Below are 12,764 nucleotides of genomic sequence, written 5' to 3' on the forward strand. Positions count from 1 at the left end.
TGACTGATTGGACCTGTTGCATGTTGACATTCCAGTCCGATGACTGATTAGGCCAAGGTATTCCAATCTGATGAGTGTGGGCCCATTATACATGATAATGTGTTTGTTGTATCGGGTATTTTGGGGGAAACTCACTACACTTTGTGCTTACCCAGTTGTTTATGTTTTTTAGGTTCTATCGTTGATCGTGGGAAAACGAATGCATGACTGTACACACTCATCAACAATATTGAGGATTTCGCGTTTCTTATATTACCCTGATTTTCGATAAATGTATTTTGGAATAAACATTTTTTCTTAATAATGGATTTATAATTAGGGACTTTTGCCTTATTTAAAAATGAAAATTTTTTGTTGTGAAATAACACGTTACACATAAACTTCAACAGCCCCACACACTTTATCAATGATTGTCACATGTAAGATATCGTGAGAAAAACCTAAAGAAATCATTCATATGTACTGAATGAGTACAAAAACAAAAATGACTTATTTTGAAACAAAAAAATATTAAGGACTAAATGTGTACAAAAATATTAAGGATTAAATGTGTACAAAATGAGAAATATATTACCCTACTAAGTCATTTTTTTCGGCTAACCTGGAATAACCGGTCATAAGGACTGAATGTGTACAGTTTAACAAGTTGAAGGGGTAAATGTAGACAAAAAAAAAAAAAAACTCAGTGAACAAATGTGTAGAAATCGAAAAATATATTACCCTTTTAAGTCATTATCCCACCTTTTTATTTTGTTTTTTGTTTTAGAGTGTGTTAGTGACTTGGTGTAAATATTAAGAAAAATTGGGTATCTTGAGAATCTCAAGTTGAGATACAAAATCAACTATCAGAAATTTATGGATATTTAAAATTTCGGATATCTATTTACACCCTAGTTGGAAAATGGTGTAAGGTAAAAGTATAATCGTCCTAAAAAGAATTGGAAGCTTGTTTTATGGAGGAAAAAAAAGGATTTATTTTTTTTTAGGTTTTACAAACTACATTTTCATTTTTGGCCTATTTCCTCCTTTCTCGCGACCTCGGCGGCCTAGGGTTTCTATTTTCAAACTACAACAGTTTTGCCTATAAAATCAAATCATCTGCTCGACTTAAATATCATAGCCTCACTCACAGATCTACTTCAGCAGTATAGTTTTAGGGTTTTAGTCTTCTTACATATATCACAACCCAGACTTCTTTCAGAAAACGAATTGGCTGAAGAAGAGGCTCGCTCTAAATCAGATATATAGTCTTCTAGTGTTGCATTTCAACATTTGTCTATCTTTTTTCAATCGCTGTTTCTGTGTCATATCGATAAATCATCTGTTTGATTTAATTTCTGTTGAGTTTTTATCTTGAAATCTTACAGTGATGATTAAATATACAGCTTTAAGCCAGTTCTGCTTCTGAGAATTCATGATTGATAGAGCTGTTGTTTACTCTGAGTTTATAGTTTAAAAGACTTTATTTTAGAGAAAAAAATTTATAAGATTTGTATGCCGATGATGATTTAATCCAAATGTATGAGATGCTTTGGATCCAAGACCTTGTTTTACAGGGAGAACCACTTGGTGAAGCTGTATTACAAATGATAATACTGGATTTAACTGAGGTTCTATCAGTTTTATCAACTAATCTTTCTTTTTAACTGATTTCGAATTTTATCCCATGAAAGTTTGCTACAATTTATTGAGTTTAAACTATACTCTTGCCATGAAATATATTATGGGTTTGGAGTCTGAAAAAACTCATAGAGTAATGTGTTGTCTATCAGCTTCTTCTTTCGTAGCATTAACGAGTTTGGAGTTAAATAACAGCACTAGAATTTATCATGTTCGATTATCTATTTTTGGTCAAGTTAATTTTTATATTTTTTTTCTTCATATACCCTTCAATTGTTTTCATAGTATTTTGCAGTGTATTGTTGTTTCGGATGTTTTGCATGATATATGCAAAACGTATTGTTTTGATATTTTTATCATGTGTTTCTAGTGAAAATGGTTTTGGGGTTAGATCCACCATCTCTGTATTTGATCCTAGCTAATTAGAGGTCGAACAAGCAGATGATAAAAACAGTGTTGTTTAATAAAACAAATCAATGATCACACTTGCCATTCATTAAGACTGAAATAATTTTTCTGAAATTATTTGATCATGATGTTTTTAATATGCTAAACCTCAATCGGATAAAACTAAATGCAAATTCAGAATTAATTCAAAATTCTAACTTTTTACACAACTATCAGAATTCAGAAAACAAGTACCAAATGACCAAACTTCAATCCTAACTACTTTGTTCTTGGATCATGTAATAAAAAAAGCTTCAAGCTTTCACAGCCTGCTTGATGTGACTTAGTTTCAGATTGAAATAAGAGCTCGCAAATCATAATTACCATTAATGGTTGAAGGGATCACGGGTTGCCTTCCCTTCTTTAGGTCGAGGGTTCAAGTGGTTAGATTTGCCGTTTAAAAAAAAAAACATAGTTATCGATTTGAAATAATACTGATATTTTTTAGGGTTGAATTGAATTGGTTGTAGGATTAAAATAAGAAATTAGAAGTTTAGAGGGTGTTTGGGATTACTTTTTAACCTCAAATGTGTTTGGATTAGTTTTTGAGGGGCAAAAGTCATAATTTGTTTTTAAAAAGTGTTTGGCTTAACTTTTCCCTGTAAAATAACTAAAAATGATGTGCTTACATATTTATAATGATTTACTATTTTATAACAATTTTTTTACACATATATTATAATTTTGATAACATTTTATTAGAAAATATAAAATATAAAATTCTTTTAGAAATTTTCTAATATTTTTGATTAGACAATGACAATATTAAAATTACGATCATATAAATTGTAAATAATTCATAAAAAATATCATAGATAATGTCATTTTACATTTATCCCCGGTGATTATATCTTGTACAATAGTATCTAGTATTGTTGCCATATACAATTTCATTAACATTTATAACTGATTTTACCAATCTTTCACGAATTCTAGTTCATCAAAATAGAAAATCGAAAACAACAAATAAGCTGCAAATCAGAAAAAATAAAATAAAAATGTAACTGTTATATACAATTTCAGTAATATCATCAATTTCATTAACATTTGTAACTGGTTTCGCTAATCTTTCACGAATTCTAGTTCATAAAAACAGAAAATCAGAAACAACAATCAATTTCTCACTCTTATAAGTATATTAGACGAATTCACGCGCGTTGCGCGGCGCAGGTTAAAAATATATTGTTAGAATATAGTTTTCAGACACCTTTTAGTTAATTCGATTCATCAATTTAGATTCTTTTATAATTATTATATTTAATGTTTTCCTTTTAACTATGTTAAAAAATATATATTGATTTTTTTTTTAAACATTATTTGATATTTTACTTTAGATTTTAAATTTCACACTAAAGTTTTAAGTTTATTTGATACATTAATGTAGATTATTTATTTAACTATATATTGAAGTTAACAAATTAAGTATATTATATTGATAAGTTACAAATTCTTCCATTTATGATAATGTTTACAACTAAAAGCGTATTTAAGTTAATAAATTAAGCATATTGTATGGAAATATGAAAACTTAGGATTTTCAAATGAATGTGGTGAAAGAAAAAATGCTTCATTTATAATATAGTATGATGTTAACACAATACAACACAAGTACATATGGATTTCTATACACAACCAGGTAACATATGGGGGTGCATTACAGAAGCAAATTGGAAGAAGGAGGTGCATAAGTACCAGTGAGGTGCATTACAGAAGCAAACTCGGGAGAAACAAATCAATACATTTGGGGGGACACGATGAAAAAATCTCGGAACAAACAAAGTAAATTGGAGCAGAAGCTTACCTGAACGGAGAAAGGGGTAGGCAACGCCGGCAATGGTTGTTGACTGAGGAGTATCGTGGTTGGGAAACGGGAGTGGTGAAGCCAATCGGAACGAGAAGATGATAACAGATCTGTAAGGTGGGAGAAAAAAGACGAGAACAGATCTGTAGGTGGATATAAATTGATTAGAAATTTACTTTTTTTGGTCCAAAAGTCGCAAAAAGATACAAGATCGTGTCTTTTTGTCCAGCCATTTTTTCTTCTTATCTAAAAGTTGTTTGAAGAACTTTTCCATTACCAAACAACTTTTGGGACTTAAGTTAAAAGTCCAAAAGTCGTTTAAAAATGAACTCCAAACACCCTGTTAGTTCCCAAACAAACTACACTGAGGATATAATAATTTCTACCATATGATTTCACTTATAATTGTCATAAACTTTACTTGTATAGTTCAACTTTCTCAAGCTTTTGGGCTTTTGGCTTCTTTTGTCTCAGTTGTTTTATCAAATCCTAACAGATTAAAATCAAAAAGAATATAATGCAAATACATTTGTTGTGTTCGACACAACAAATATAAAAAAACCCTTCAACCATGGCACATATTTAGAACCCTGAAACTAACCTCCATCTTTAAATTAATCAAACAAGCAGAAAGAGCTATACAATTACAAACAAACTACACAAGTGCACCAATACATAACAAGGAACTGGAAACCAAATTTGCCATTTGGATATTCAAAGTTTCAAAGGGTGTCTTCATTTCTATGCGACTATTTCTTGTTTTTTTCTTTCTTATGGTGTACCCAAGAGAAGGAGAATCAAACAAATGACCAGTTGATGAACATGAAGGCTATACAATGAGGGGTATCATTGTCATTTAACACCTTCCATGCCACTACACGTTCATACGATACGGGTCTCCCCATACTTGACAAGCATACACCCCCAGGAAGACAAGCATAACCCTAAACAGATCAACAACAACAAAAAAAAATTATTATTAGCATTTTCTATAAAAACAAATTTTCATCAAAAATTATTAAATAGTAGTAAAATGTGTAACCTGTTGCAGAATCTGTGGGAGCTCTGAAAAAACATTCTTCCTTCCATTTTCATCAAAAATCTTGTCCAATGAAACATCTTGAAGTGAAACTAACGTTGTCTCCAGCATATCAAGCCCCGCTTGATTGGCAAAAGTGAAAACTGGCAAAGTCTGCAGAATCATAATATTTTTTTTATAAAGGCTTAAATTCAAAAAATAGCAATGTAATTTGAATCCAAATTTTTGTTTTTTACACCATCAATCGGGACCCACAAAATAAAAAACAATAAACAGGAAAATAAAGTATCAAAGTAATACCTTCAGAGAGCAACATGTTATGGCATCCGAGTGATTCCAAAGTGTTTTAAGAACAGATTCGCTTCGTCCATCAACACTTTTAAAAAGCTCCTCACCTAAAAAGCCACTGTTGACAAAAAAACAATCAGAAACTTTAAAAAATGGGCAAAATGAAATAATTAGCATCATTTTACTACTATTTTTTTTTACCCAAAAAGAAAAAAGAAAATATTTGATACCTATAACTTTGTTGGATCCAATGAGTGAGTGTGTGAGCTTCAGGGTTTCCCTGTAAACTTGGAGACCCAAAAGGAGAAGGTGAAAGAGCCAAAGCGACTCTTTGCACTGATGATATGATGCTGCGTACATATTGTCTAGCCATCGCTGCAATGTTTTCTTCAAGATGAATCTCAAAACCAAACTGAAACGCGATTGTCATAACTGACTTTGTGGGCCCCGCCTGATTGGAACCTCTTTGATTCCGGGGTGCCTCCAGTGTTGATGCCAGGTCACGTGTTGGATTTTGAGTCTGTTGTATAAATCATAAAGTTTTAATGGAATTAAAAAAAAAAATAGTGACTAAATTGATAAAGTAGAGAAAGTACAAGGGCGTTTCTGTACTTTTTGTTCCCTATTTATCAAACACGCAGATGAGATGAGAAGGGCGAAACTTTTACCAGTTTATTATTAATTGGAATAATACGAAAACCAGATGGAAGGAGAGGGGCGTCATCGGTAAATGAGGCATCAATGGGGGCAAAAACAAGTTCTGCAGAGGTTCCGATTGCATTCTCATCGACTCCATTGCAAAGCTAATAAAATAAAACACAAAACACAAGCATTTGATTAGGTCAACAACAAATCATTTGACCTTAGTCAAATTTGGTCAACCAAAATGTTTACTTAAAAAATAAGTCGAAAAAAGTTAGATTTATAATTATAAATTTCAAAAAGAAATCCTGAAACACGGCTTACCTGCAGAAAGAAGATGTCACCAGGCATCATCATGTTGTCTTGATAATGGCCCATGTTTTCAAGCTTAACCACTTCCATGAACTGCATCTTAAAAAAATTAAGCCTTGGAATTTATACTAGCATAAGAAAACGAATCACCAAAGCATCGAGTCAACTTGCCTCTTCGTGCTCAAGGGTATGAGCCAATGGAAGAATAACTTGACTACCGAAGCTTCCATTTCTATCCATAGGCAAGCTCGTGGGACCCGCTTTAACTGAAGCAGCAGAGTATGCATCCATACTGCTATCAGCCCATTCAGATCGATATTCTCTTAAAAACCTCATAAGTATGGCTGGAGCCACATCCTACATACCAAAAATATCAATAAATTAAATTTATATTTTTTTTTAAAATCGAAATTTAGGTTCGTTTTAGTTTTTAGGGCTAATGGTTTGTTTCATCAATGCTTACTTGCAACAACATCGAGGCTTTAGCACATAACACTGCGTTGCTGACCACCGGAATCCCGTGGGCGGCATACATCTGATTCGCACCCGTCGCCTTTGCCGGAGCCAAGTTTACAAAGACGGTGACATCATCAACGCCGTCACTTTCCGTCACCGACCATCCCTCGTCCGCGAAGCCATTCACGGCTTCATTAAAACCTCTGTCAAAACAAGAAAGAATTTACGGTTTCTACCCTCCAAAAAAAAAGTTTACACTTTCTACCATCGAATTCCAAAAAACAGACCTGCTCATTCTCTGGCCAAGTGCACGAAGAGCAGCTGGTCTTCTTCCCCAACTTGTGACTGTTGGCTGAGAAATCTCTTGTGAAATTTGCCTTAAATGACTAAACGCCTACATTTAACCCAAAAAATAAATTCAATACTTAGATTTTAGGAACTAGGGTTTATCATGTACTTTCATTTATTTCTACTATAGCATTATACAATGCCATTTATTACATTTAACCCCTCAAAGATATGATCCTACCGCAAATGTCGTCCTTTGAGCAAGTAAAGTGGATGACTCGTATAAAGGGCGCAAAACTTCAGGAACACTCCATGGCTACATGTTACATAACAAAACAAGTTAATTTCAAAAAAAAAAATAGTTTCATTTTAGCAAGTGACTGATTTCTATTGAAATGAAACATAGTAAGTTTCCTCTTTTGATGATACCTCTAAATCAACATGATCAACTATGTGAATTATGGAGCCACCACCTTCACATGGTCTTATTAAATAACCACTTGGCAGCATTTCTGCTCTTACAAAATGAGGGACAGGTGGCATACTAGGACCATTCTGAGTGTTGTTCAATGATCTTTCACAAATCTGAAATCAAAATGTTAAATTTTCTTGAAATCAAATTACAAAATATTAGATTTTTTTTTTTTTTTTAAAGATTATAATGAAACATACCACCAGGCTACCATCCTCCATAGGAGACGTATACCGTAGTAACCAGAAGTCACGAGCTGGTGCTAAAGTAGTAGGTGCATAAAGCTATAAAAGAAAAAGAAAAAATAAATATAAGAAAGTCAAATTTCATTATGGGATGAGTTATCTTTTTTGTCCATTTTCTTACATTTCATATGTAATTAATGTATTAGATATGATCAACAGAAATCCCTTATTATTACTTTTTGGAGGTTGTAAACACTTGAGCATAGTTTGGGTGCCTTTTATACCCTTTTCCCCATTCTTCTTGAGCTAACTTTTTTATAAATTACATATTAGTAATAAAATATACGGAAAAAAAAAATACAAAAAAGCACTTGTACTATCGCCATTTTATCGGTTTAGGCACTAAACTTTTTTTTTTTTTTTTTTTTTTTAAGATGGTGAATGTACGTACATTGCACTTTTCTGCATTTCACCCTAAAACTATAACCCAAATTGACCCATTTTCTTACATGGGTTGACCCATTTATGCATAATTTGACTTGTATTGAAGAAAATTTTCAAACCTGCATATAAAGCAGCTCGATTGTCCCATTATTTGCTGTTGAAAGCACATTAAGAGTATCAACTGCCCTACAGTCACGAAACCAGGATGACCAATCTTTAAGGATTTCAGCAACCTGAAACAAAAAGATCAAGACTTTTGACTATTTGAGTCAACCAAATTGTTTTTTGACTTCAAAATCGACATGGGTCTTTTAATTTTTTCAAGAAAGTTTCAGTTACCAAATTAATCTTTTTGAAGAACAGTATGAAAAGAAGAAGAAAAAAAAAAGGGTTTCAATTTGTTGCGAGAGTATCGATTTTTGGATATGATTAGTATGGTCAAAGTCAAACACAAAAGTCAAAGCAAGAAACTTACTCGTGTGGGTTCAAGACCAATAAGACCACAAGCTCTTGATGCAACACCCGTGCAACCATGAGAAATAGCAATGATTCCAATGGAATCCGGACCAGGCTACACAAATTAACAAGATTATATTTATAAATAAAAGAAGATATTAATAAATAAATATAATCTAGTTACAAAAATATTTCATTTCTAAAGTTACATTTATAATCTTTCTTTATTTCGGAAGTCAATTAAATCTTGCATGACAACATGATTGAAAATGGAAGAAAAATTATCGAACACCTTTTCTCATGAAACATTTTCCATTTTGGAATCTCACTAAATATGCATTTTTCTTGATTAGAAGGAATTTATGAACTCGTTTTGGGTAAAGAAAGTTCCTTTTTTATAATTATTAAAAGACCAAACAAGAACATTTGACTCATTTATCTAAAACTAGGTTGATTTAGGCTATATTTGCTAAAAAAATTTAGCTAAAAGTGAAATAAGTCAAATGGGTTCTAACGTGTCAAAACTTGTCTTAAGTTGTATTTAAATGTAAAATGCTTACAATCTCATAAAACATTTTGTTGATGTAGAACAATAGAAGTAGATTAGCCTTGTAGTAATATAGTTTTTGGATTAACATTTAATACATTAATTATTTAAAACTCATATAATTAAAAAAAAAAAAACAAATGTTGCAAACTTCAGGGGACTCGAGGTGGGAATGTGGGGATAGTGAGTGAAATGATGAGATTCTAATGTGCTTTAGAAGGTTACCACCTTTCTTTAACATTATTTTAAATTAATGGATTAGAAGATAATATTAATTAATCCTTAATGGAATGATGATTAAATTAATTATAAAAAAAAAAGTGACAAAACAAAACCTTCATCCCAGGCATTTGGACCCATTCCACTGCTGTCCCAGTAGCCTTTGATAGAAACTCTGTTAAAGTCTCCTCAGCAATCGACAAAAGCCTACAAAAACACCAAAAAAAATAAAAAATAAATAAAGACAAAAATAAACCATCAATGGTACAAAAAGTAAAGCATAAAGTACAACTAACCCTGCAGGACTTGCATCCTTTGGTGGATGCTGAGGTGTCAAGTGGTGTTGCCCGCTTGTCACCACTGACTCACAACTCGTGTCTGTGGTGGCAAGTGTCACCTATAAAAAAAATATAATGTTAACAAAAAATGATTTGTTACCTTTTGACTTAATACAGAAAGAACGAGTTAATAGAGAAAGTCAGTGAAATGAGGTGTCAAATATTTTTTAAACATCATGTATACTTATCAGGTAATTTTTTATGAAAAAGAAAATGTTGAAAGTGGAATCTTTATTACATTTTGAGTTTGTTGACGAAAGTAGCTGTTTTCATACACCAAATGAGATACTTGTTTTTGTAATCGATCATTCTCCTCCATTAATAACTTATTCATTGCTGTTAGTTTCCTGTTAACAGCTTGTAGTCTTGATGCCTCCTTCCTCTGCTTCTCCCTACATCTGTATGCACCATAAGGGTATATGAGTAATTTTATCCTACCATAAACATTAGATGATTGTTTTTGTTGTAGTTGTAGTTGGTATCACACTTGTTATTTGACTCTAAATATTCAAAGAAAGAATCATGGGTAGGTAAATCACAATATATTTCCTATTTTATCCATTTTGCATCTGAAAAAATGGGACCCACCTTCTTCTTTGTATGTATTATAGGGTTAAATGCATATTTATGCAACAAAGTTTCACCTTTTTCCCAATTTATGTTGGATTTTCAGACTAAATATGCATCATCGTCAACAAATTGGCATGTAGTGTATGATTGTTGATTCTAACACATCACAAGGTCCACAAAAATCAAGAATTGTACATAAAAAAAAACGAAGTGTTATAAATTAGAATGATACCTTCGGTTTTGAAACCAAACTTTGATTTGCTTTGGCTCGATATTGGATAAAATTGGGCACTCACGAATGAGTTGTTGTCTACGAATGGAGCTTGGTTTTGGGCAATCATGATATAATCTTTCTAAAGCTTCAACTTGTTCGGGTGTGTATCGAACATATTTTCCATTATCCATTCCCAAATTGTCATCTTTGGAGGGCGAAGATATTGTCATCATGATTCTAGAATCAAAATCCCAAAATTTAATGTGTAAAAAAAGAAAACTTTTTTGATAATTCAAGCACCCTTTGTCTTAAATTGAATATTCAAGCATCTAAGCATGAAATCGGAAGTCTAAACTGAAAGCCCTTTTCTTTTCTAGTAAACTCATCACACATGTCAATCAAGATTCAAGAATCACCCATAAAATCAAAATCCCATCTCACTTTTTCAAGAAAATTCAAGGGTTACTCTAATTTCCATCTAGAATCTCCATAAAATCAAGATTCCAACTCAATTTTCCAAGAAAATTCAAGAACTAGAAAACTACACATGATTTCCATGGAGAATCTTCATAAAATCAAGATTTTAACTCAAATTTCCAACAAATTTCAAGAAGTAGAAAACCTCACATGACAAGCACTCAGATTTCCATCTAGAAACTCCACAAAATCAACATTTTAACTCAATTTTCCAAGAAAAATCAAGAACTAGAAAACCCAGATGGAAAGACACTTAATTTCAATCAAGAATCTGACTCCTGTAGAAACTTTTAAAGAAAATGAGAACCCTAAATGAAAGAATTATCTGGGGTTGTTGAGCATACATATCAACTATGAGGAGCAAAAGCAAAAAAACATGTGTAGAGTAATGATTAAAGCAAAAAAACATTCGTCACATCTCATGAATAAAAATATACATATATCTATATATATAAACACATGTATATGTATAGAAACATAAAGTAAAGATAAGTGTTGAGCATTTGGTGGAGCTTGTGTCTGAAGCTAATACAGATTTTCCAAAATGCTTATTGACCAAGCAATGGTATGATAGAGAGAGATTACTATTACAAAAATCATAATTAATTACAAGCACCTTGTTTTGATGTGCAACGTTGTCGTTTGCGCTTGTTCTTGTCTCCTTTCTTAATCAATTTCCCTCACAACCACGCAGCTCCAAGCACGAAATGCAAATCTTCCATTATCGGATCACTCGAGATTTATAAAAACCAAGCAAAAGTATGATAATTTAAAAGAAACCCAAGTTGTGGTTTCGATAAAATCTTTTTGGGTATGTGAAATTGTGTGTGTATGGAGGGAGGATTTTGAAGGGCTGAGAAGGTGTTAAAGGGGAACCCCAAATAGGAGACAAGAGGAGACCATTTTTGGATTATCATTCCATTTGGCGCTGTTGCTTTTCTTTCTTTTTATTGCTTTCTTTCCAGTTTCAACCACACAAAGAAACAGATAGTGGATGTTTATTTTATTTGGTTTGGCAATTGGCAGTGGCACTTTCAACAAGATGGACTTCTGCTGATTTTAAGTTGCTTTGGTCTCTTTTCTTTTCTTACCCAATTTGTCCTAAAGAAAAAAGGAAAAGGGAATGATGCCTCATGGAAATGTTTGAACTTTGAATATGTTGTCAATAAAATTTACCCTTTTTTATGTCATTAATCACCTGTATCACATCACCGTTTATAGGTTATAGGCTTTCTAAATCTCAAAAAGCATGTGTGTAAGTGTGTTTGAACTATAAGGCTAATACCGTTTTTACTGTTGGCCACCTAAGCTGATGGGGATATGTTTACCAATTTTGAAGTTTTTAAAAATGTTTAGGGTGTGGTCTTTTATGTTTACCGCCAGCAAAAGAAAAAAAGAAAAAGGGTCAAGTTGAACGGTAAAGGAAGAAAGAGAACGGTGGAAACCACCGGCGGTAAAAAGTATGTCACGGACCGGTGTTTACCAGCAGTAAAGAGGTCCACGTAAGCTTACCATCATTAACAAATGCAAGACACTTTTTAGCGTGAAACTTTAAAATTCCAATTTTGTTAAATAATAAACAAATCTTAAAATGGCTATTGACATAGAAGTCTTTAAATTTGATAAGTTTTGTCATCATCTTTTATAGATTATACTCTTTGTAAATCCCAAAAAAGCATGATGTGTGTTTGAACTACAAAACTTTAAAATTCCAACTTCGTTAAGTAATAATCAAATTTCAATAAGTTTTGTCGGTTTTGTCTCTGTAATGATTTTTTGTTCGTTAATATCCAAACATATGCAAATGTATTTTTTTCTCTTGTTATTTGTAACAACAGGTTTTCAAGATACCATTAAATCAAATTTGCAAAAAATTCTTAAGTTTATAAATATTTTATGTTTTTACCCTAAGTATTTTATATTTTTTTTCCATATTATATTATTCATAC

General features: G+C 32.1%; 1 protein-coding gene and 3 non-coding genes across 5 annotated transcripts; 3 read left to right on the top strand and 1 right to left on the bottom strand.

Annotated features, from left to right (window-relative positions):
* Positions 1-1,358: 1,358 nt before the first annotated feature.
* Positions 1,359-1,449, top strand: LOC145118139 (small nucleolar RNA Z223). Its single transcript, XR_013713118.1, has one exon. It is a non-coding gene; the product is annotated as a small nucleolar RNA Z223 (small nucleolar RNA).
* A 47-nt stretch (positions 1,450-1,496) lies between these two features.
* Positions 1,497-1,612, top strand: LOC145118148 (small nucleolar RNA Z278). The gene has a single exon (XR_013713125.1). It is a non-coding gene; the product is annotated as a small nucleolar RNA Z278 (small nucleolar RNA).
* Positions 1,613-1,715: 103 nt separating this feature from the next.
* LOC145118172 (small nucleolar RNA snoR97) lies at positions 1,716-1,825 on the top strand. The gene has a single exon (XR_013713148.1). It is a non-coding gene; the product is annotated as a small nucleolar RNA snoR97 (small nucleolar RNA).
* Positions 1,826-4,449: 2,624 nt separating this feature from the next.
* LOC145116835 (homeobox-leucine zipper protein ATHB-8-like) lies at positions 4,450-11,796 on the bottom strand. 2 transcript variants are annotated; one of them, XM_079053152.1, is made up of 19 exons: positions 11,432-11,796; positions 10,357-10,575; positions 9,793-9,952; positions 9,513-9,613; positions 9,333-9,423; positions 8,470-8,565; positions 8,114-8,227; positions 7,566-7,649; positions 7,323-7,478; positions 7,135-7,209; positions 6,893-6,999; positions 6,613-6,808; positions 6,321-6,506; positions 6,162-6,242; positions 5,864-5,998; positions 5,426-5,715; positions 5,208-5,313; positions 4,911-5,060; positions 4,450-4,812 (listed from the first exon to the last, which is right to left on the bottom strand). In XM_079053152.1, the coding sequence occupies exons 2-19, from the start codon at positions 10,569-10,571 to the stop codon at positions 4,666-4,668; spliced, it is 2,490 nt and encodes an 829-aa protein (XP_078909278.1). In that variant the 5' UTR covers positions 10,572-10,575; positions 11,432-11,796; the 3' UTR covers positions 4,450-4,665. The 2 variants fall into 2 exon arrangements, with proteins under 2 accessions (XP_078909278.1, XP_078909279.1); XM_079053153.1 differs by lacking the exon at positions 11,432-11,796 and having other exon boundaries at positions 10,357-11,246.
* Positions 11,797-12,764: the final 968 nt, after the last annotated feature.

This window comes from Lactuca virosa, chromosome 5, assembly GCF_052849685.1.
Source record: "Lactuca virosa cultivar CGN04683 chromosome 5, Lactuca_virosa_CGN04683_v6, whole genome shotgun sequence".
Classification (NCBI taxonomy): domain Eukaryota; kingdom Viridiplantae; phylum Streptophyta; class Magnoliopsida; order Asterales; family Asteraceae; genus Lactuca; species Lactuca virosa.